At 48.9% G+C, this 23,626-nt stretch overlaps 1 protein-coding gene across 4 annotated transcripts in view; it reads left to right on the forward strand.

Annotated features, from left to right (window-relative positions):
- Window positions 1–23,626, forward strand: part of TSC1 (TSC complex subunit 1) — a 146,066-nt gene that overhangs the window by 63,481 nt on the left and 58,959 nt on the right. For all 4 annotated transcript variants that reach the window (XM_063936750.1, XM_063936751.1, XM_063936753.1 and 1 more), the window contains exons 10-13: window positions 6,125–6,251; window positions 7,181–7,293; window positions 7,381–7,441; window positions 20,425–20,517. In XM_063936750.1, coding sequence (XP_063792820.1) covers window positions 6,125–6,251; window positions 7,181–7,293; window positions 7,381–7,441; window positions 20,425–20,517 — 394 coding nt within the window. The remainder of the gene's footprint in view (window positions 1–6,124; window positions 6,252–7,180; window positions 7,294–7,380; window positions 7,442–20,424; window positions 20,518–23,626) is intronic.

Genomic DNA, 23,626 nt, shown 5'->3' on the forward strand with positions numbered 1-23,626 from the left:
CACTCCCCCGGTAGACGTCGACTATCTGAACGCAGGACAGCAAAAAATGCAGCCCAGGGATCAGATCTGAATGACCTCCATCAGGATCCCGACCACCGGCATGCTGGCCAATTCAAATTAGCCCCTTGCGGGCTTGCTGTGCTCGCCACGCCATTTATTCTCCCTCCAGGGGGTCCCCAAGAGGGAGAATAGTTGTTGATATGCCGGGTGTCGGGATTCCGGCGCCGGGATACCAACAGCCGGCATACCGAATACCCCCCCCCCCCAAGCTACTACATTCCACCAGATTCTGTGTGAGAGCAGCAATAGTCTTGTCTGATCTGTTCTCATCCTGATGTCCAGCTGAATTGTGTGCATCTAGTTGGCTGTATCTAGAATCTGGGGGGGTGTTAATTGTGACAACCAACAAGTTAATTGTTCCCTCATGCTTAATACCTTTTCTCTAACGTCCTAGTGGATGCTGGGGACTCCGTCAGGACCATGGGGAATAGCGGGCTCCGCAGGAGACAGGGCACATCTAAAAAAGCTTTTAGGTCACATGGTGTGTACTGGCTCCTCCCCCTATGACCCTCCTCCAAGCCTCAGTTAGGTTTTTGTGCCCGTCCGAGAGGGTGCAATCTAGGTGGCTCTCTTAAAGAGCTGTTTAGAAAAGTTTTTTTTTAGGTTTCTAATCAGTGATTCCTGCTGGCGACAGGATCACTGCAACGAGGGACTTAGGGGAGAGACTTGCAACTCACCTGCGTGCAGGAGGATTGAAGTCTTAGGCTACTGGACACTGAGCTCCAGAGGGAGTCGGAACACAGGTCAGCCTGGGGTTCGTCCCGGAGCCGCGCCGCCGATCCCCCTTACAGACGCTGAAGAACGGCAGAACGGAGGTCCGGAAACAGGCGGCAGAAGACTCCTCAGTCTTCATGAAGGTAGCGCACAGCACTGCAGCTGTGCGCCATTGTTGCTACACGGCTCACTGATCTCGGTCACGGAGGGTGCAGGGCGCTGCTGGGGGCGCCCTGGGCAGCAATATAGATTACCTTAGAGGCAAATAAATACATCACATATAGCCATTAAGGCTATATGTATGTATTTAACCCAGGCCAGTTTTCCTAATAACCGGGAGAAAAGCCCGCCGTGAAAGGGGCGGAGCTTATTCTCCTCAGCACTCAGCGCCATTTTCCTGACCAGCTCCGCTGGTGAGGAAGGCTCCCACTCTCCCCTGCACTACAGAAACAGGGTTAAAGAGAAGGGGGGCATAAATTGGCGATATAATTATATATTAAGAGCCCATATATAGAAACAACACCTTCTAGGGTTGTTATATACATTATGGCGCTTTTGGTGTGTGCTGGCAAACTCTCCCTCTGTCTCCCCAAAGGGCTAGTGGGTCCTGTCCTCTATCAGAGCATTCCCTGTATGTGTGTGCTGTAGGTCGGTACGTGTGTGTCGACATGTATGAGGAAAATGTTGGTGAGGAGACGGAGAAAATTGCCTGTAATGGTGATGTCACTCTCTAGGGAGTCGACACCAGAATGGATGGCTTACTTATGGAATTACGTGATAATGTCAACACGCTGCAAGCCGGTTGACGACATGAGACAGCCGGCGGACAAATTAGTATCGGTCCAGGCGTCTCAGACACCGTCAGGGGCTTGTAAAAACGCCCATTTACCTCAGTCGGTCGACAGACACTGACACGGACACTGACCCCAGTGTCGACGGTGAAGAAACAAACGTATTTTTCCTTTAGGGCCACAAGTTACATGTTAAGGGCAATGAAGGAGGTGTTACGTATTTCTGATACCACAAGTACCACAAATAAGGGTATTTTGTAGGGTGGGAATAAACTACTTGTAGTTTTGCCTGAATCAGATAAATTAAATGAAGTGTGTGATGATACGTGGGGTTCCTCCGACAGAAAGTTATGGGCGGTATACCCTTTTTCCCGCCAGTAGTAAGGGCGAGTTGGAAAACACACCTTAGGGTGGACAAGGCGCTCACACGCTTATAAAAAACATGGCGTTACCGTTTCCAGATACGGCCGCCCTCAAGGAGCCAGCTGATAGGAAGCTGAAAAATATCATAACAGTATATACACACATACTGGTGTTATACTACGACCAGCAATCGCCTCAGCCTGGATGTGCAGCGCTGAGGGGGCTTGGTCGGATTTCCTGACTGAAAATTTTGATACCCTTGACAGGGACAGGATTTTATTGTCTATAGAGCATTTTAAGGATGCATTTCTATATATGTGTGATGCGCAGAGGCATATTTGCATTCTGGCATCAAGAGTAAATGTGATGTACATATCTGCCAGATGAAGACACGACAGTGGTCAGGTGAGGCAGATTCCAGACGGCATATGGAAGTATTGCCGTATAAAGGGGCGGTCCATTGGACCTGGTGGCCATGGCAACAGCTGAAAAATCCACCTTTTGTTACCCCGAGTCACATATTGGCAGAAAAGGACACAGTCTTTTCAGTCTCAGTCCTTTCGTCCCCATACGGGCAGGCGGGCGAAGGCCAGTCATATCTGCCCAGGGGGAGAGGAAAGGGAAGAAGACTGCAGCAAGCAGCTCATTCCCAGGAACAGAAGCTCCTCACGGCTTCTGCCAAGTCCGCAGCATAACGCTGGGGCCGTACAAGCGGACTCAGGTGCGGTAGGGGGTCATCTCAAGAGTTTCAGCAACACTCGCAAGGGAACTCCGGGATCCTACATGTAATATCCCAGGTGTACATTGGAAATTCGAGACGTCTCCCCCTCACACAATTCACAGGCTGTAATCCCAGCAGGTGATAATCAAAGTACCCTTCTTACAACAAGGAAGGGGGTAGTATTCCACACTATATTGTGGTACTGAAGCCAACCGGCTCGGTGAGATCTGAAATATTTGAACACTTACATACAAGCGTTCAAATCAAGATGGAGTCACTCGGAGCAGTGATAGCGAACCAGGAAGAAGGGGACGATATGATGTCACTGGATATCAGGGACGTTTACCTACAGGTCCAAATTTGCCCTTCTCACCAAGGGTACTTCAGGTTCCTGGTACAGAACTGTCACTATCAGTTCAGACGCTGCCGTTTGGATTGTCCACGGCGCCCCGGGTCTTTACCAAGGTAATGGCCGGAATGATGATTTTTCTTAAAAGAAACATGGACGCTTTCCTGATAAGGGCAAGGTCCAGAGAACAGTTGGAGGTCGGAGTAGCACTATCTTAAGTAGTTCTACGACAGCACGAGTGGATTCTAAATATTCCAAAATCGCAGCTTTTTCCGACGACACGTCTACTGTTCCTAGGGAAGATTCTGGACACAGTCCAGAAAAACGTGTTTCTCCCAGTGGAGAAAACCAGGGAGTTATCCGAGCTAATCGGGATCCTCCTAAAACCAGGAAAAGTGTCAGTGCATCATTGCACAATAGTCCTGGTAAAAATGGTGGCTTATTACGAAGCAATTCCATTCGGCAGATTTCCCGCAAGAACTCTTCAGTGGGATCTGCTGGACAAATGGTCCGGATCGCATCCTCAGATGCATCAGCGGATAACCCTATATCCAAGGAAAAGGGTGTCTCTCCTGTGGTGATTACAGAGTGCTCATCTTCTAGAGGGCCGCAGATTCGGCATTCAGGATTGGATGCCGGTGACCACGGAGGCCAGCCTGAGAGGCTGGGGAACAGTCACACAGGGAAAAAATTTCCAGGGAAGTGTGATTAAGTCTGGAGAATTCTCTCCGCATAAATAAGCTTAGAGCAATTTTATAATGCTCTAAACTTAGCTAGACCTCTGCTTCAAGGTCAGCCGGTATTGATCCAGTGGGATAACATCACGGCAGTCGCCCACGTAAACAGAAGGGCGGCACAAGAAGCAGGAGGGCAGTGAAAACTGCAAGGATTTTTCGCTAGGCGGAAAATCATGTGATAGCACTGTCAGCAGTGTTCTTTCCGGGAGTGGACGACTGGGAAGCAGACTTCCTCAGCAGGCATGACCTCCACCCGGGAGAGTGGAAACTTCATAGGGAAGTTTTTCAACATGATTGTGGACCGTTGGCAAAGACCAAAGGTGGACATGATGGCGTCCCGCCCGAACAAAAAACGGGACAGGTATTCCGCCAGGTCATGAGACCTTCAGGCGATAGCTGTGGATGTTCTGGTAACACCGTGGGTGTACCAGTCTGTGTATGTGTTCCCTCCTCTGTTTCTCATAACCAGGGTATTGAGAATTATAAGACATAGAGGAGTATGAACTATACTAGTGGCTCCGGATTGGCCAAGAGGGACTTGGTACCCGGAACTTCAAGAAATGCTCACAGAGGACTAAGGGCCTGGGGAGCTAAGAAGGGACTTGATTCAGCAAGTACCATGTCTATTCCAAGACTTACCGCGGCTGCGTTTGACGGCATGGCGGTTGAATGCCGGATCCTGAGGGGAAAAGGCATTCCATAAGAGGTCATACCTACCCTGGTCAAAGCCAGGAAGGAGGTGGCCGCACAACGTCATCACCACATGTGGTGAAAATATGTTGCGTGGGTGAGGCCAGGAAGGCTCCACGACGGAAATTCAACTAGGTCGATTTCTACACTCCCTGAAAACAGGAGTGTTTTGGACCTCAAATTGGGGTTCATTAACATTTAAATTTCGGCCCTGTAGATTTTCTTCCAGAAAGAATTGACTTCAGTTCCTGAAGTCCAGATTGTAAAGGATGTATTGCATATACAGCTTTTTTGTGCCCCTAGGGGCACCGTGAGATCTCAACATAGTGTTGGGATTTCTTAAATTCATATTGGTTTGAACCGCTCAAATCTGTGGATTTGAAATATCTCACATGGAAAGTGACCATGCTGTTGACAAATATCTCACATGGGAAGTGACCATGTGGTTAGCCCTGGCCTCGGCCAGGCGATTGTCAGAATGGGCGGCTTTGTCTTACAAAAGCCCATGTTAAAATTTTCCATTTGAACAGGACAGAACTGGGACTCGTCTCCAGTTTCTTCATAAAGGGGTGTCAGCGTTTTCACCTGAAACAACCTCTTGTGGTGCCTGCGGCTACTAGGGACTTGGAGGACTCCAAGTTACTAGACGTGGTCAGGGCCCTAAATATATATATATATATATATATATATATATATATATATATATATATATATATATATATATATATATATATATATATATATATATATATAGTTAGGACGGCTGGAGTCAGAAAGTCTGACTTGCTGTTTATACTGTATACACCCAACAAGCTGGGTGCTCATGCTTCTAAGCAGTCTATTGCACGCTGGATTTGTAATACAATTCAGCTTGCACATTCTGTGGCAGGCCTGCCACAGACAAAATATATAGATGCCCATTCCACAAGGAAGGTGGGCTCATCCTGGGCGGCTGCCCGAGGAGTCTCGGCATTACAACTTTGCCGAGCAGCTACGTGGTCAGGGGAGAACACGTTTGTAAAATTTTACAAATTTTGATACTCTGGCTAAGGAGGACCTGGAGTTCTCTCATTCGGTGCTGCAGAGTCATCCGCACTCTCCCGCCCGTTTGGGAGCTTTGGTATAATCCCCATGGTCCTGACGGAGTCCCCAGCATCCACTAGGACGTTAGAGAAAATAAGAATTTACTTACCGATAATTCTATTTCTCGTAGTCCGTAGTGGATGCTGGGCGCCCATCCCAAGTGCGGATTGTCTGCAATGCTTGTACATAGTTATTGTTACAAAAATCGGGTTATTACTATTGTTGTGAGCCATCTTTTCGGAGGCTACTTCGTTTTGTTATCATACTGTTAACTGGGTTCAGATCACAAGTTGTACGGTGTGATTGGTGTGGCTGGTATGAGTCTTACCCGGGATTCAAGATCCTTCCTTATTGTGTACGCTCGTCCGGGCACAGTACCTAACTGAGGCTTGGAGGAGGGTCATAGGGGGAGGAGCCAGTACACACCATGTGACCTAAAAGCTTTTTTAGATGTGCCCTGTCTCCTGCGGAGCCCGCTATTCCCCATGGTCCTGACGGAGTCCCCAGCATCCACTACGGACTACGAGAAATAGAATTATCGGTAAGTAAATTCTTATTTTTGATGGTGCAGAGCTCCCCCATGAAATGTAATACTTTTGCTTGTTTGAATGACTAGGACTCTATATGGAGCCCTTCCACCATGTGTGGAATGACCACGCCGCCCAACTCCCCAGCCAGTGCACAGGCGGAGTTCTCCTTCCTGCCGGCTTCCCGACCTCCTAGCAAAGCTCTCAGCACACCTGGTAAGAAATGAGCGGCCTGCGTGGTTTATAGATCGTATTGTTGTTAATATTTAGTAATGATCGGCAGCCATACATCTTCATTGTGTGTGTGTGCAGTGGATCGCAAACTTCAGGTTGGCACAAGCTGTGATGATGGCATATTGAACTGTTTTCATTGAGATTGAGGCATTTCCCCTAATCCCGGTATTGTCCTATAACAACCCGAGTCGTGGGCACCCTCCGTGCGCTTCCTTAGTCCTGGTCCTGTAAGGACAATGGCGTCAGAAGGTCCTCCATGAGTTCAGCGAGGCACAGCAGTAATGCGTTACAGATGGCATCTGCAGTTATGCTTTTCTCCTGGTGTGTTCTTCTGATTAGATATAGAGACGGGATATAGTTATGTGACTCCCGTTAACAATACTGGCGGCTACATCCCGCCCCCCTCTAAATCCCGACTGTCGGCATGCCGACTAGCAGGGACTATTCCCACTCGTAGGTGTCCGAGCACGCAAGGGGCTTTGTTGCCCTCGCCCCGCACTTGCATTCTGCTGTTGGGATCCTGCGGTCGGTATGCTGACCATCTGGATCGACAGCGTCGGATAACGCATACCCAACCCAAGACTTCACACTGAGCAATGGAGAGTTATAAGTAGACTAGGTATAGTCCCAGATGTTGTCTGGGTATTGTCTGTCCCTTTCCCTGTGTCTATCCCTTTCCCTGTGTATGTCCCTCTCTGTCCTGCCTGCCCATTCTGCTTTGTCTTGCCCATTAGTGAACCTCAATCTTAATTTCCCACCATATGTTGCCCTCTTAGTGCCTCCTTGTCGACTCCGGCACATCCCTTCCCCCCCTTGGTGCCTCCTTGTCAACAGCACCCCCCGTGCTTCCTTGTCGATTGCAAATAGGTTGATCACATTTTTTATAATCTACCTCCTGTACTTTGTTATAGGGAGTAAAGGAACTCCAATGGGAACACCAGCAACCTCCCCTCCTCCAACTGTCTGCTCTGATGAACCCTTGCTCCCGTCACATATCCCATCCACCACAACGCCCCCCAGAAAGGCAAGTTACATATGTAAGGCAGGAGAACTTTGTTTGCGTACTTCACTTTCTGCCGCACAGTGCTGACGTGCAATTTTCAATTAACAGAATGAATTCTCTAATCAGGAAAAGCTCAAGCATCAGCTAAGCAAGGGAGAAAAGGGCTCAGGTAAGCTGCTAGGGATGCCTATACATGTGTAGTTCACATTTTGCCCACTTGAGGGAGCTCAAATCCTGCAAAAATACTGCAAAATACATTGGGGCAGATGTAAGAAAGTGTACACTAACGTTCCTTATGTGCACGTGGCACTTCATTGCATTTTCGCTGCGTTATGAACTTACTCTACTTCCCAGTGTATGATTGCTGCTCCTGCCCCTTTAAGGAATCATTATGTGCAGGGGTGGCGATGCCGTTACACTCTCTTCCCCATCCGTTGCGGTCCCGTGCATACACAGTACATCTTCATGCCTCACACTTCGTCCTGCGCATGCGTGATACATCTAAGTGCACAAAGGCACATAGCGACGCTTCATACATCTGCCCCAATGTATTTTAGCAGACCAGTAAACAATGGGGCAGATGTATGAAGCGTCGCTATGTGCCTTTGTGCAAATAGCGCACACTAAGTCCTGCATTTCCCGCTTCACCGCAATGTATGAAGCGGCTCTCAGTGGGGATTTAAGGAATGCACACAGCACATACTGCAATAACGTCTGCTGCGCTGTGTACATAGGAAATCGATGGGCACCTGATGTATGAACGGTGAGGTGGCTCTTCACCTCACGATAATCCCCCTCTGTCACTTCGCCAGGTCGGGCTGGTGCTGCTGCACTGTAGCTTCTTCGAGTTTTCTCATACGTCCTAGAGGATGCTGGGGTCCACTTTAGTACCATGGGGTATAGACGGTTCCGCAGGAGCCATGGGCACTTTAAGACTTTTTCAGAGTGTGAACTGGCTTCTCCCTCTATGCCCCTCCTCCAGACCTCAGTTTAGAAAATGTGCCCAGGCAGACTGGTCGCACTCTAGTGGAGCTCTACTGAGTTCTACTAAAAGACTTTGCTCAGGTTTTTTATTTTACAGGGAGACTGCTGGCAACAGTCTACCTGCTTCGTGGGACTTAGGGGGAAGAAGTAGGAACCAACTTCCTATATAGTTTCATGGCTCTGCTTCTGCTGACAGGACACCATTAGCTCCTGAAGGGTACTGAACACTAGCTGCGGCTATGCGCTCACTCCCACAGCCCGCAGTCACCCCCATTACAGAGCCAGACGTTAGACTGGTGAGTAATATTACCGGAGATCTGAAGAGAGGGACCTCCAGTCATCATAACGGCTCAAGGTACCGCGCAGCGAGCGGGAATGCTGCGCAAGCATGCTATCCAGAACACAGACCCAGCAGGGTGCAGGGGGTGGGGGCGCCCTGGGCAGCATGAACCCTACTCTCACTGGCAAACAGTAGCATACTCTGTTTTACACTGTCCTACACCCCCGCCATTATAAAGATTAATTGCAATAGCTGAGGGGAAACGCGCCATTACAGGGGGTGGAGCTTTCTCCTCAGGCAGCCAGCACACTGCTCAGTGCCATTTTCTCCCAGCAACAGCAAGTGAAGACATACTGATCCTCTTCTCCACATCTGAACACAAGTATCAGGGTGCAAAAAGGAAGGGGGGGGGGGGGTAGTGTAATATTTTAGGTGCTAAGACCTATTATTGGCATTATAAGCGCTTGAAAATCTCTGTGTACAAAAGACGCGACACAGGGATTTTTTTCTTTTGGCTCTGAGTTGTGAGCTGGCAATTCCTTTTCTGTGTCCCTCTGACAGATTTTACTGTGGGTCTGTCTCCAGTAGCCCCGGAGTGTCTGTGGTGTGATTGTGCACGTGTGTGACATGTCTGAGGCAGGGAGCTCTTCCCCTGAGGGAGCCATTTTAGGGACACAGAGTTGTAATGTGGTGGCGCTGCCGTCGCTCCACGAGCCTGAATGGGTGAAAGAATTACGTGATAGTGTGAATCATATTAGTAAGAGATTGGATAAGTCCGAGTCTCATGCAGAAAACTGGAGAAAATCCGTGGAGGACGTGATTTTTAATAGTTCTGCCTTTTCATCCACAGGGGACCCCTCTGGTTCACAAAAGGTCATTTGCACAAGTAGTACAAACTGATACCGACACGGACTCTGATTCCTGTGTCGACACTAGTGATTCCAGGGGAATAGATCCAAAGTTAGAAAAAAACATTCAATACATGATTGTTGCTATAAAGGAGGTCTTAGAAGTAACATAGCCCCCTCCTTCACCACAGGAGAAGGCTTACTTTAATAAAGAAAAGAAAACTAATGTAACTTTCCCTCCATCTCATTAACTGAACAGTCTCTTTGAGGGAGTCTGGTCAAACCCTGAAAAGAAATTTCAGATTCCCAAAAGAATTCAGGCAGCTTATCCTTTCCCTGCAGAGGACAGAAAAAGGTGGGAATCACCCCCCATTTTAGACAGTGCCCTGTCACGGATAACAAAAAAGGTGATTCTCCCTGCGCCTGGGACGGCTTCACTAAAGGAGCCGGCAGACCGCAAGTTAGAGACTACGTTGAAATCTAATTATGTGACCAATGGGACACTACTCAGGCCTACCATTGCTTGTGCGTGGATGAGTAGTGCTATTGAAAAGTGGTCAGAAAACTTGTCATCAGACATTGACACGATAGATAGAGACGAGATACTCCTAATGTTAGGTCATATCAAAGACGCTGCTGCATACATGCTGGAAGCCATGAAAGATCTTGGGATCAAGAGCCGCTACCATGGCAATTTCAGCACGCAGGGCGTTGTGGATTCGCCAATGGAACGCAGACGCAGATTCCAAAAGGAATATGGAGGCTCTCCCGTATAAAGGCGAGGCCTTGTTTGGAGATGGGCTGGATGCCTTCGTTTCTGCGGCTACCGCAGGTAAGTCGACATTTTTGCCTAATGCTCCTGCGCTGGCGAAAAAGACACATCACTCTCAGATGCAGTCCTTTCGGCCCAATAAATACAAAAAGGGTAAAGGAAGGGGAAAAGGTAAAAAGTCCACTGCGTCTCCAGGATCACAGGAGCAGAAATCAACCCCTGCTTCTGACAAATCTTCAGCATGACGCTGGTTCTCCCTTGCGGGAGTCCGCTCAGGTGGGGGCATGTCTGAAGCTCTTCAGTCAGATTTGGGTTCAATCTGGCCTGGACCCGTGGGTCTTACAAATCGTGTCCAACGGGTACAAGCTGGAGTTTCAAGACATCCCCCTCATGCCGATTTTTCAAATCGGCCTTACCAGCTTCTGTCCCAGACAGGGAAGTGGTATCAGCAGCAATACAAAAATTGTGTGAGGATCAAGTGATTGTCCTGGTTCCCTTGTCGCAAAAAGAAGAAGGGTTTTATTCAAGCATTTTCGTAGTTCCGAAGCCGGATGGCTCGGTCAGACCGATTCTAAATCTGAAAACACAGAATCTCTACCTGCAAAGGTTCAAATTCAAGATGGAATCTCTGAGGGCAGTGATTTCCAGTCTGGAGGAAAAAGACTTCTTGGTGTCAGTGGACATAAAAGATGCCTACTTACATGTTCCTATCTATCCTCCACATCAAGCTTATCTGAGATTCGCAGTGCAGGATTGTCATTACCAATTTCAGACGTTGCCGTTCGGGCTATCCACGGCACCGAGGGTGTTTACCAAGGTGATAGCGGAGATGATGGTCCTCCTTCGACAGCAAGAGTCAATATAATTCCTTACCTGGACAATCTCCTAATAAAAGCAAGGTCCAGGGAAAGGTTGGTGCAGAGCATTGCGCTCTCCCTGACAGTACTTCAACAGCACGGTTGGATCATAAGTTTTCCAAAGTCACAGTTGGAACCGACGACAAGATTATCGTTTCTGGGGATGATACTGGACACAGAAGTACAGAGGGTATTTCTTCCAGTGGAAAAGGCTCTGGAAATCCAGGGAATGGTCAATCAAATTCTGAAACCAACAAAAGTGTTGATTCAGCAATGCATTCAGTGGTTGGGGAAGATGGTAGCGGCCTATGAGGCCCTACAGTTTGGCCGATTCCATGCCAGAGTATTCCAGTGGGCCAAGTGGTCCAGATCCCATCTACACATGCATCAGAGGATAGTCCTGTCATCCAAAGCCAGAATTTCGCTCCTGTGGTGGCTACACAGTTCTCACCTCCTAGAGGGATGCAGGTTCGGGATTCAGGACTGGGTCTTAGTAACCACGGATGCAAGTCTCTGAGGCTGGGGAGCAGTCACACAGGGGGAAAGCTTCCAAGGAAGATGGTCAAGTCAAGAAATCTGTCTTCACATAAACGTTCTGGAGTTGAGAGCCATTTACAATGGCCTTCGACAAGCGGTGCATCTTCTTCAAGATCAACCGATTCAGATCCAGTCGGACAATGTAACAGCAGTGGCGTACATAAACCGTCAAGGCGGAACGAAAAGCAGAGCGGTAATGGCATAGGTGACAAAGATACTCCTCTGGGCAGAAAGACATGCAAGAGCTCTGTCGGCAATTTTCATTCCGGGAGTGGACAACTGGGAAGTGGACTTCCTCAGCAGACACGATCTCCAGCCAGGAGAATGGGGCCTCCACCAATAAGTCTTCGCAGAGGTGACAGGTCATTGGGGTGTTCCTCAAGTAGACATGATGGCATCTCGTCTCAAGAAGAAGCTTCAGAGATATTGTTCCAGGTCAAGAGACCCACAAGCAATAGCAGTGGATGCACTAGTGACCCAGTGGGTATTTCGGTCGGTGTACGTGTTCCCTCCACTTCCACTAATTCCAAAAGTTCGCAAGATCATAAGAAGAACAGGGGTTCGGGCGATCCTCATTGTCCCAGACTGGCCAAGGTGGGCTTGGTATCCGGATCTTCAGGAGTTACTCATAGAAGATCCGCGGCCTCTTCCTCTTCGAGAGGACCTGCTACGGCAGGGGCCGTGCGTGTATCAAGACTTACCGCGACTACGTTTGACAGCATGGCTGTTGAGCGCCGGATCCTAGCCATAAAGGGTATTCCCAAAGAAGTAATTCCCACTCTTATTCAGGCCAGGAAAGGAGTAATGTCTAGACATTACCACTGTATTTGTAGAAAATATGTGTCTTGGTGTTAAACCAAGAAGGCTCCAACGGAAGAATTTCAGTTAGGAAGTTTTCTCCATTTTCTTCAGGCGGGTGTGGATGCTGGCTTAAGATTGGGTTCAATCAAGGTCCAAATTTTCGACTTTGTCCGTTTTCTTTCAGAAACAATTGGCCTCCCTCCCGGAAGTTCAGACGTTCGTGAAGGGGGTTCTGCACATCCAACCTCCTTTTGTGCCTCCCACGGCACCATGGGATCTTAACGTAGTTTTGCAGTTCCTTCAATCAGATTGGTTTGAACCTCTCCAGGAGGTGGAGTTAAAGTTTCTCACTTGGAAAGTGGTCATGCTGTTGGCCTTGGCATCCGCAAGATGGGTGTCTGAGTTAGGGGCCTTGTCTCACAAGAGTCCTAACTTGATCTTCTATGAAGATAGGGCTGAATTAAGAACTCGTCAGCAATTTCTTCCAAAGGTTGTTTCTTCTTTCCATGTAAACCAACCTATTGTGACAGTGGCTACTGACACCTTTGCTGCTTCAAAGTTTCTGGATGTGGTCAGAGCTTTGAGAATTTATGTTGCAAGAACGGCTCGGATACGGAAAACAGAGGCACTGTTTGTCCTGTATGTTCCCAACAAGTTTGGGTGTCCTGCTCCTAAGCAGACGATTGCGCGCTGGATCAGAGGTACGATTCAGCACGCTCATTCCACGGCAGGATTGCTGATACCGAGTTCGGTGAATGCCCATTCTACAAGAAAGGTGGGCTCATCCTGGGCGGCGGGGGGGGGGGGGGGGGGGGGGTTGGTCTCGGCATTACAGCCTTGCCGAGCAGCTACTCGGTCAGGGACAAACACGTTTGCTAAGTATTACAAGTTTGACACTTTGGCCGCTGATGACCTAAAGTTTGGTCAATCGGTTCTGCAGGGTCATCCGCACTCTCCCGCCCGTACTGGAGCTTTGTTATAACCCCATGGTACTGAAGTGGACCGCAGCATCCTCTAGGACGTATGAGAAAACGGGATTTTTATACCTACCGGTAAATCCTTTTCTCCTAGTCCGTAGAGGATGCTGGGCACCCATCCAAGTGCGTACTTTACCTGCAGTAGTTAATTTGTTATAGTTTTACACAGGTGTTGTGTTCAATTGCTTCAGCACGTTGCTGCAATGGTCATGCTCGTTGGCATGTGTTATGTTGTATGCCATGTTGTGCGGCATGGTGGAAGTGTGAACTGGTATGAATCTCACCATTAACTTAAAAGTAAATCCTTTTCTCGAAATGTCAGTCTCCTTGGGCACAGTTCCTATACTGAGGTCTGGAGGCGGGGCATAGAGGGAGGAGCCAGTTCACACTCTGAAAAAGTCTTAAAGTGCCCATGGCTCCTGTGGAACCGTCTATACCCCATGGTACTAAAGTGGACCCCAGCATCCTCTACGGACTAGGAGAAAAGGATTTACCGGTAGGTATAAAAATCCTGTTTTTTTTTTTACAAAACTTTATTGTCTGGCCACGGCATCCTGAGGGCTTCTGTGCGCATGTTCCGGTATGCACAGCATGGCTCACTGGAAGCTGGGGAGACGGCACATGCGCACTGTCACGCTCGCCTCAGCTTCCCCGAGTACTTAGATGTATCGCGCATGCACAGGAAGAAGTGCGAGGCACGAAGGTGTACTGTGCATGCGCGGGACCGCAGGAGCAGCAATCATACATTGGGAGAAGCCTAAGTTCATAACACAGCAAAAATGCAGTGAAGTGCCAAGTGCACATAAGGAACGGTAGGGTACACTTTCATACATCTGCCCCATTGTTTACTGGTCTGCTGAAATGCATTGTTTACTCTAATACCCCTTTCAGACATATAAGCCTAAAACCTGGTTTCTCTTACGACCTAGAGGATGCTGGGGACTCCAAAAGAACCATGGGGTATAGACGGGATCCGCAGGAGACATGGGCACACTAAAAGACTTTGACTGGGTGTGAACTGGCTCCTCCCTCTATGCCCCTCCTCCAGATCTCAGTTATATCCCGTGCCCAGGAGAGACTGGACACACACTAGGGGAGCTCTACTGAGTTTCTCTGGAAAAGACTTTGTTAGGTTTTTTATTTTCAGGGAGACCTGCTGACTACAGGCTCCCTGCATCGCGGGACTGAGGGGAGAGAAGTCAGACCTACTTCTTCTTAGTTAAGGGCTCTGCTTCTTAGGCTATTGGACACCATTAGCTCCAGAGGGTTCGATCACTTGGTTCGCCTAGCTGCTTGTTCCCGGAGCCGCGCCGCCACCCCCCTCACAGAAGCCAGAAGAAAGAAGCCGGGTGAGTATGCAGAAGGCAGAAGACTTCAGTGACTGCAGAAGACTTCAGTAACGGAGGTACAGCGCAGCGGTCGCGCTGCGCTCCATGCTCCCACACACCAACGGTACTCACAGGGTGCAGGGCGCTGGGGGGGAGCGCCCTGGGCAGCAAGTTACTGAGGTTTTTTAACTGGCAAAACAGCATATTAGGTGCCTTGGCACTATGTATGAGACCCCCGCCAGTATAATAATTTAAATTTAAGCGGGACTACAACGCGCCGGGAAGGGGCGTGGCTTAGCCACACAGCTTACCAGCGCCATTTTCTCTCTTCACAGTGCATGCAGAGACGCTGGCCCGGACCTCCACTCTCCTTACAAGTACTGGGAGGAAAAAGGAGCACAGTCAATTGGTGCTATATAATACAGCGCAGATATCATATATTCTTTGTTTTAGTAGTATATGGGCGCTGGGGTGTGAGCTGGCATACTCCCTCTGTGTTCTCTCTACAGGCTTCCCTGTGGGTCTGTCCCCTTTGGCCAGTGTGAGAGTGTGTGTGTCGGTACCGTGTGTCGACATGTCTGAGGCTGAGTGCTCCTCCCCGGAGGAAGTTACTGGGGGCGCAGAGAAGGATTTGGGAGTGGCTCTGTCGGCACTGCCGACTGCTGATTGGGTGAATATGTTGAGTACACTGAATGCAAATGTGGCGTTATTTTCTAAGAGGCTGGATAAATCTAAGTCTCAGACACAAACGTGGAGAAAATCCATGGAGGACGCCTTGTCTCCGGTACAGGCCCCCTCAGGGTCACAGAAACGTTCCTTTACCCAGATGGCAGATACGGATACCGACACGGACTCTGATTCCAGTGTCGACTTTAGTGAAGCCACTTTACATCCAAAATTGGTCAAGAGTATTCAGTACATGATTGTGGCTATTAAAGATGTTTTACATATCTCTGAGGAACCTCCTGTTCCAGATACAAGGGTTTGTTTATTTAAAGGGAAAAATCCTGAGGTGAAGTTTCCCCCCTCTTATGAACTGAACGCTCTTTGTGAAAAGGCTTGGGAGTCACCTGACAAAAGGTGGCAGATTCCCAAGAGAATTTTTATGGCATATCCTTTCCCCTCTGACGACAGGGAGAAGTGGGAGTCATCTCCCAAGGTGGACAAGGCTCTGTCCCGACTGTCCAAAAAGGTGGCGCTTCCGTCTCCGGACACGGCTGCCCTCAAGGATCCTGCGGATCGCAAGCAGGAAACGACATTAAAGGCCATTTATGTTACTACGGGTGCACTCCTCAGGCCTGCCATGGGTGAGTAGTGCTATTGCTAAATGGGATGATAATTTGGCATCTGACATGGATACCCTTGATAAGGATAACATTCTTTTGACTCTTGGTTATATCAGGGACGCTGCAGCTTACCTAAAGGATGCGGCGAGGGATATTGGCCCCTTGGGATCAAGGGCCAATGCCATGGCAGTCTCGGCCAGGAGAGCGCTGTGGATTCATCAATGGAATGCTGATGCCGAAGGGGAAAAAGGTTGCCTGCTGTGTCGGGCGCCCAGGAACAAAAGTCCTCCCCCGCTCTGCCAAGTCCACCGCATGACGCTGGGGCTCCCCTACGATAGTCAGTACCGGTGGGGGGCCGTCTCCGATTCTTCAGTCAGGTCTGGGTTCAATCGGGCCTAGATCCTTGGGTCTTGGAAATAGTGTCCCAAGGGTACAAACTGGAGTTTCAGGAGATGCCCCAAATCCCCCCCCCCCCCCCCTGCCGATTTTTCAAATCAGCCTTGCCAGTTTCTATTCCAGAAAGGGAAGTAGTAAATGCTGCGATACAAAAGTTGTGTCAGCAGAGGGTCATTGTCCCGGTTCTCCCGTCCCGACGGGGGGGAGGGTTCTATTCAAGCCTCTATGTCGTGCCGAAGCCGGACGGCTCGGTCAGACCGATCCTGAACCTAAAATCCCTCAATCTGTACTTGAAAACTTTCAAGTTCAAGATGGAATCTCTTCGAGCTGTGATCTCCAGCCTAGAAGGGGGGGATTTTATGGCGTCAGTCGACATAAAAGATGCTTACTTACATGTCCCGATATATCCTCCTCATCAGGACTTCCTGAGATTTGCGGTCCAGGATTGTCATTACCAATTTCAGACGTTGCCGCTGGGGCTTTCCACAGCCCCGAGGGTCTTCACCAAAGTGATGGCGGAAATGATGGTACTCCTACGCAAGCAAGGGGTCACAATTATCCCGTACTTGGGCGATCTCCTGATAAAGGCGAGATCAAAAGAGCAGTTGCTGAGGAATGTGGAACTCTCCCTGACGGTTCTGCGACATCATGGTTGGATTCTAAATTTGCCAAAGTCTCAGTTGATCCCGACAACTCTGCTGCCCTTCTTGGGCATGATCCTAGACACGGAACTACAGAGAGTGTTTCTTCCGGCGGAAAAAGCTCTGGAAATCCATTGCATGGTCAAGGAGTTTCTGAAAACGCCAAGGGTGTCGATTCATCAATGCACTCGAGTGCTAGGGAAGATGGTTGCGGCTTACGAAGCCATTCCGTTTGGCAGGTTTCATGCCTGGGTGTTTCAGTGGGACCTGCTGAACAGATGGTCCTGGTCTCACCTGCACATGCACTGGAAAATAAGTCTATCTTCCAGGACCAGAATTTCTCTCCTGTGGTGGCTGCAAAGTTCTCACTTTCTAGAGGGACGCAGGCTCGGAATCCAGGATTGGGTCCTGCTGACCACGGATGCAAGTCTCCGAGGCTGGGGTGCAGTCACACAAGGAAGAAGTTTCTAGGGAAAATGGTCAAGCCAAGAATCTTGTCTCCACATAAATGTTCTGGAGTGAAGAGCCATTTACAACGGCCTTCTGCGAGCGAAAAACCTTCAAGGTCTACCTGTCCTGATTCAGTCGGACAACATAACAGCGGTGGCGTACGTAAACCGCCAGGGCGGAACAAAGAGCAAAGCGGCAATGGCGGAGGCCACACGAGTTCTCCGCTGGGTGGAAAAGCATGTGAGCGCTCTGTCAGCAGTCTTCCTTCCGGGCATGGACAACTGGGAAGCAGATTTCCTCAGCAGACATGATCTCCATCCAGGAGAGTGGGCCCTTCATCAAGAGGTATTTGCAGAAGTGACAAGGCGTTGGGGAATTCCTCAAATAGACATGATGGCGTCTCGCCTCAACAAGAAGCTTCCGAGGTATTGTTCCAGGTCAAGGGACCCCCAAGCCAGTGCGGTGGACGCCCTGGTAACTCCGTGGGTGTTTCAGTCTGTGTATGTGTTCCCTCCGCTTCCTCTCATTCCAAAAGTGTTGAGGATCATAAGACGAACAAGGGTTCCGGCAGTACTAGTCGTTCCAGATTGGCCACGGAGGGCCTGGTATCCGGATCTTCAGGAATTGCTCATAGAAGATCCTTGGCCGCTTCCTCTCAGAGAGGACCTGTTACTGCAGGGGCCATGCGTATTTCAGGACTTACCGCGGCTGCGTTTGATGGCGTGGAGGTTGAATGCCAAATCCTAGCTCGTAAAGGTATTCCCGGGGAAGTCATCCCCACTCTCCTTAAGGCTAGAAAGGAGGTCACGGCGAAGCATTATCACCGTATTTGGAGAAAATATGTGTCATGGTGTGAAGCCAAAGAAGCTCCTGCGGAGGAGTTTCACCTGGGTCGTTTCCTCCATTTTTTGCAGGCAGGCGTGGATGCAGGCCTGAAATTGGGTTCCATCACAGTGCAGATATCAAAGTGCTGCATATCCATCCTCCGTTTGTGCCACCCGTGGCACCGTGGGATCTTGATGTGGTGTTACAATTTCCTATGTCTCACTGGTTTGAACCTTTGCGTAAGGTTTAGTTAAAATTTCTCACTTGGAAAGTGGTCATGCTTTTGGCCTTAGCGTCCGCCAGACGGGTGTCGGAATTGGCGGCTTTGTCTCACAAGAGCCCATATTTGATTTTCCATGTGGATAGAGCGGAATTGAGGACTCATCAACAATTTCTGCCGAAGGTGGTTTCTTCGTTTCACATAAACCAACCTATTGTGGTGCCTGTGGCTACGAATGCTGTGGCCAAAATCTCTTGATGTCGTGTGAGCTTTGAAAATTTATGTTGCCAGAACGGCTCTTGTTAGGAAAACGGAGGCTCTGTTTGTCCTGTATGCTTCCAACAAGATTGGAAATCCTGCTTCCAAGCAGACTATTGCACGCTGGATTTGTAATACGATTCAGCACGCTCATTCTACGGCTGGGTTGCCGTTGCCGAAGTCAGTAAAGGCCCATTCTACCAGGAAGGTGGGCTCATCTTGGGCGGCTGCCCGAGGAGTCTCGGCGCTTTAACTTTGCCGAGCAGCTACGTGGTCGGGTTCAAACACTTTTGCTAAGTTCTACAAGTTTGATAACCTGGCTGATGAGGACCTCATGTTTGCTCAATCGGTGCTGCAGAGTCGTCCGCACTCTCCCGCCCGGTCTGGAGCTTTGGTCCTTTTGGAGTCCCCAGCATCCTCTAGGACGTAAGAGAAAATAGGATTTTAATACCTACCGGTAAATCCTTTTCTCCTAGTCCTTAGAGGATGCTGGGCGCCCATCCCAGTGCGTACTGTTACTTACAGTTGTTTTGTTGGTTTTGAAGGTTGTGTATCGGTTATGTTCAGCATGTTGCTTTTTTTCGTTCATACTGTTATCTGGTATTCCTGCTAATCCAGTTGTACGGTGTGGTGTGAGCTGGTATGTATCTCACCCTTAGTTTAACAAAAATCCTTTCCTCTAAATGTGCGTCTCCCCTGGGCACAGTTCCTATAACTGAGGTCTGGAGGAGGGGCATAGAGGGAGGAGCCAGTTCACACCCAGTCAAAGTCTTTTAGTGTGCCCATTTCTCCTGCGGATCCCGTCTATACCCCATGGTCCTTTTGGAGTCCCCAGCATCCTCTACAGACTAGGAGAAAAGGATTTACCGGTATTTTTTGCACATGAATGCGCATTGACCCAGGTACGGCTTATGTCTGAAAGGGTTTACTTGGGTTGAGAGTTCCGGGTCCACGACCCTGCTAGCTATCAGGGTATTTTCTGGGACTTGCAACTCGATGACCTGGCTTAGGCCTGAAAGGTGACCCGGGTCATGCCTTTAAGAAATTGATTGGCTGGGGAAAGTAGTGATTGGAGATGACATAATATCCCAGTGCCCACTGAATGGCAGAAGATCCAGGTCCGGTGTGAAGGGTGACAACCCGGGTGTTGCCCAGGTCGTTGCCCATGTGTGAGAGGATAGCCCCCGCATCAACCGTGCTCTGTGTTCTGGATTTGAGCTGGGTTGACGCTGGAATTTTATGTGTGAAAGGGGTATTTGATGTCATGAAATAACACACATGCAAAGCAATGGCTGTCATGTTACATGCAGCTGCAAACATACTACTGCTTTATTGCAAATGCCACATTTTACATATTTCACATTACCTTTTGAAAAACATGAAATGAACACCATGTTATAGCTGCTTGTTATACTACTGGGGTGGGGGTTTAAAGGGTTAAGTTCAGTGTAATGTGCCCCTGGGCGTTGCAGTAATGCCAGCTGCGCCACATATATTGGCCACTTACGGTAGTGGCAACATCGCAAGTGTTCCCTTGCAACTCTGAGGTGTGCGGGGCATAGTTGAGATACCAGCTGGCACCGTGTGCCATTCCAGAACGGCATATCTCACCCATCGCTTTGCATTCAATTCCCCGCTATGTATGAAAGGAGTATGCAAAGGATTGTGCACCTTCCTTTTCATTCCCCACAGATGACTCTCCCAAAATTGTGAAGACTGTGTCTCTGAGTGAGCTTCCTGCAGTCATAGGAGTATTAGCAGCTGACCCCAACAGCACGGAGGAAGGTGAGTGCGTAGTACGTGTGTGTGACCTGCAGGATGTCGCCTGTTCTCTAATGTAAATGCATTATAGCTGTGTGGTATATGATCCCCCTTTAAATATTATATATATATTTTCGTATATGCCATTAATGTGCAGTAACTGCCCCGTCTCTCACTTGTTTTTAAACACTTTGCTGTGTTTTTAATTGTCTCCTCCTTTAGGAACCAAGAGTAAAGGTAGGTTGTATATTGAACAGGTAACTCTGGAAGTCAAAATGGTGACGGATCACGGTGGGTGCTCAGTGGCCACTGAAATCCACTTTGGTTTTGTTTGGAAATGAACATTCTGGATATCATAATATACTACTTAGAAAACCAGCATTGACACCCCTGTTTCCATTGTGAGTTCAGTCTTTGCTCTTGAGTCTTACGGCGTTACAAGTGTATTCGGCTGTGCGCTGGGGTTTTTTGTTAAGCTTGATCCACACTTAATATAAGGAAAGACCAACTAAAAATGAAAGTAAATGAGAGGCCGCCTGTTACTATGGCAGTCAGACTAGGTGCTGTACTGCTGTAGCCAAATACAGCGAAAGCACAGGAGCCATATAGGAATATGACATACTAAGCACAGTGTTTAGGGACAATAAAGACTATGCATCATTTATATAGCAGTAGTTGTGTTGCTCATGATCTATTGCCTTAACTCAGAGGTCTACTTATCCTGGACCTCGTATACCTGGAATATGAATAGGTTTGATTTGCAGTGTATAAGTAATGCACGTAGCAATCTATACGCTGTACTAATGATGAATAGATGCGTTTGGTAGCGTGGGAACAGATTTAGCACATGCATAATCCCTCCCACATTATAATACACAATATACAGCTGTTGCTGTAAGCTTTCTCATTGCAGTGACATAACATATATGAAATGCTGAGGGGAGGGCAGCGGACCCGGGCCCCTCAAACAGGCTCAGGCCTCCCACCTCGAAGATCCCTTGCTCTCCGCCGTCAGGCCAGCTTACATCGCCCGCTGGGCCGGCTCACACCGCCTGGTTGCCCAGGCCGATTCATATGGCAGCCGTCTTTCAGGGATTTGTGTTCCTACTGTGAAACGCAAAACCCAAAAGCTGTCATCTGCCTCAGCTTGCGCTCATTTCCGGGTGTCGTTAGCTGGGAGCATGGGTGACCATATATCACACCAGCGCTAGCTGCTGCTGTGTGCTCGGCCTAGCTTAGCCCTGCCCTCATCTCTCCACTGACCCAGCACAACCTTTGCTACTCTCCAGTCCCAGAGACATAAACTACCCAACCTAATCCCTTGCCCTAAGGGATATACATTCCCCACCGTACCCCCGGCTGCCTAGACATACTGCAACCCCCAGCCCTGGGACATACACTACTCAGCCAAAATGTGACATTCCTAGGTGGTTACAGGGGTTTGGTTGATCAGACGCAGATGTAACATAGTATTGGCGTGTTGCATTTAGAGATGTTGAATTGCTCACATTGGAGGCTATGCTCAGACGGATGATCGGCACCTAGCATAGAGATGAAAGCATAAAGTCACAGACGCAACAAAAGATGCAAGTAGGCCACATCTGCATCCAATTCAGAATCTGTGCCGATGAGGAGAGAAACCCCACCCCCTCAAAAGACTCTGTCCCATTAGGGCTGCTTCTCCATCCCAATCTGCCCCTCGTACCTACCAAAATTGGTCCAAGCAAGGACCACAGTTGAACCAGCGATAGGTTCATGGGCGCCTGTTGCTGAATGATGCGTGTGGGGAGTGAGGACTAGCCCATCTGCTCCTATCCCACAGAAGAGCTACTTTAGCTCAAATTAAAAAAGTTAATGCTGGCTATGGTAGATAGGTGTCAGAAGACACCATGCGCTCCAGACTGCCCAAAGTGGGCATGTGAGTGTCAGAACTGTACGTTCTATGGAGCAAGGGAAAAAGGTGGCCTGGTCTGAAACACGTTTTCTTTTACATCATGTGAACGGCCCTGTGTGTGTGTGTGTGTGTGTGTGTGTGTGTGTGTGTGTGTGTGGTTTACCTGGGGAAGAGACTGCACCAGGATGCGCGTTGAGAGAAGGCAAGCTGACTGAGACTGTGTGATGATCTGGTCAGTGTTCTACTGGGGAACCTGACATTCATGTGGATGTTACTACTCCTAACCATTGTTGCAGACCAAGTGCACCCCTTCATAGCAACAGTATTGCCTGATGGCAGTGGCCTCTTTCAGCAGGATAATAACCCTGCCACACTGCAAACATTGTTCAGGAATGGTTTGAGGAACATGACAGAGTTCAAGGTGTTGACTTGGCCTAAAATTCCCCAGATCTCAGTCTGACCGAGCATCTGTGGGATGTGCCATGGAGGCACCACCTTGCAACTTAGAGGACTTGAAGAATCTGTTGCTGACGTGTTGGTGACAGATACCACAGGACACTTTTAGAGCTCTTGTTAGAACACAGCAAATCTAAGTGGGTTGCAGCCTACGTTGGGTTAAATGTAGCTCTAGGTTCTTGGTTGGCACACTGGGACCCGTGGTTCCACAACGTTTGGGAAGCCATAAGGTGATAAAGTTTGATGTAGATAGAGGCCTGTGATGGATATTGCCAGTATACCCACATTACATGTTATTATTTATTACAAATTATTTATATAGCGCACACATATTCCGCAGCGCTTTAATCTCTGCCCCAGTGGAGCTTACAGTCTTGTTCCCTACCTCATGTACACGAACAAACATTCACACAAGGGTTAATTTTGTTGAGAGCCAATTCACTTACTATTATATATTTGGATTGTGGGAGGAAACCGGAGGACACCTGCGCAAGTGTGGGGAGAATATACAAACTCCACACAGGGCCATAGTGGGAATCGAACCCACTATATTCCTATATGCGGGGGCAATGTAAGAATGGTCAGCAGTGCTGAAAGTTCTGACAGCTGCAGGTCTCGATGCCCTATATCCACAGCAGGGACAGCGCTGTGGCGGGTGCTGTCTGCGGGCTTCATGTGAGATCTTGATTGAGTAGCAAGATCCCGCACATGTGCAGTGGAGCGGTCTGGAAAGAGAGAGACAGCGCATCAGTACTAAGCTGATTATTATTATCCTTTATTTAT

Source organism: Pseudophryne corroboree, chromosome 8, assembly GCF_028390025.1.
Source record: "Pseudophryne corroboree isolate aPseCor3 chromosome 8, aPseCor3.hap2, whole genome shotgun sequence".
Lineage (NCBI taxonomy): Eukaryota > Metazoa > Chordata > Amphibia > Anura > Myobatrachidae > Pseudophryne > Pseudophryne corroboree.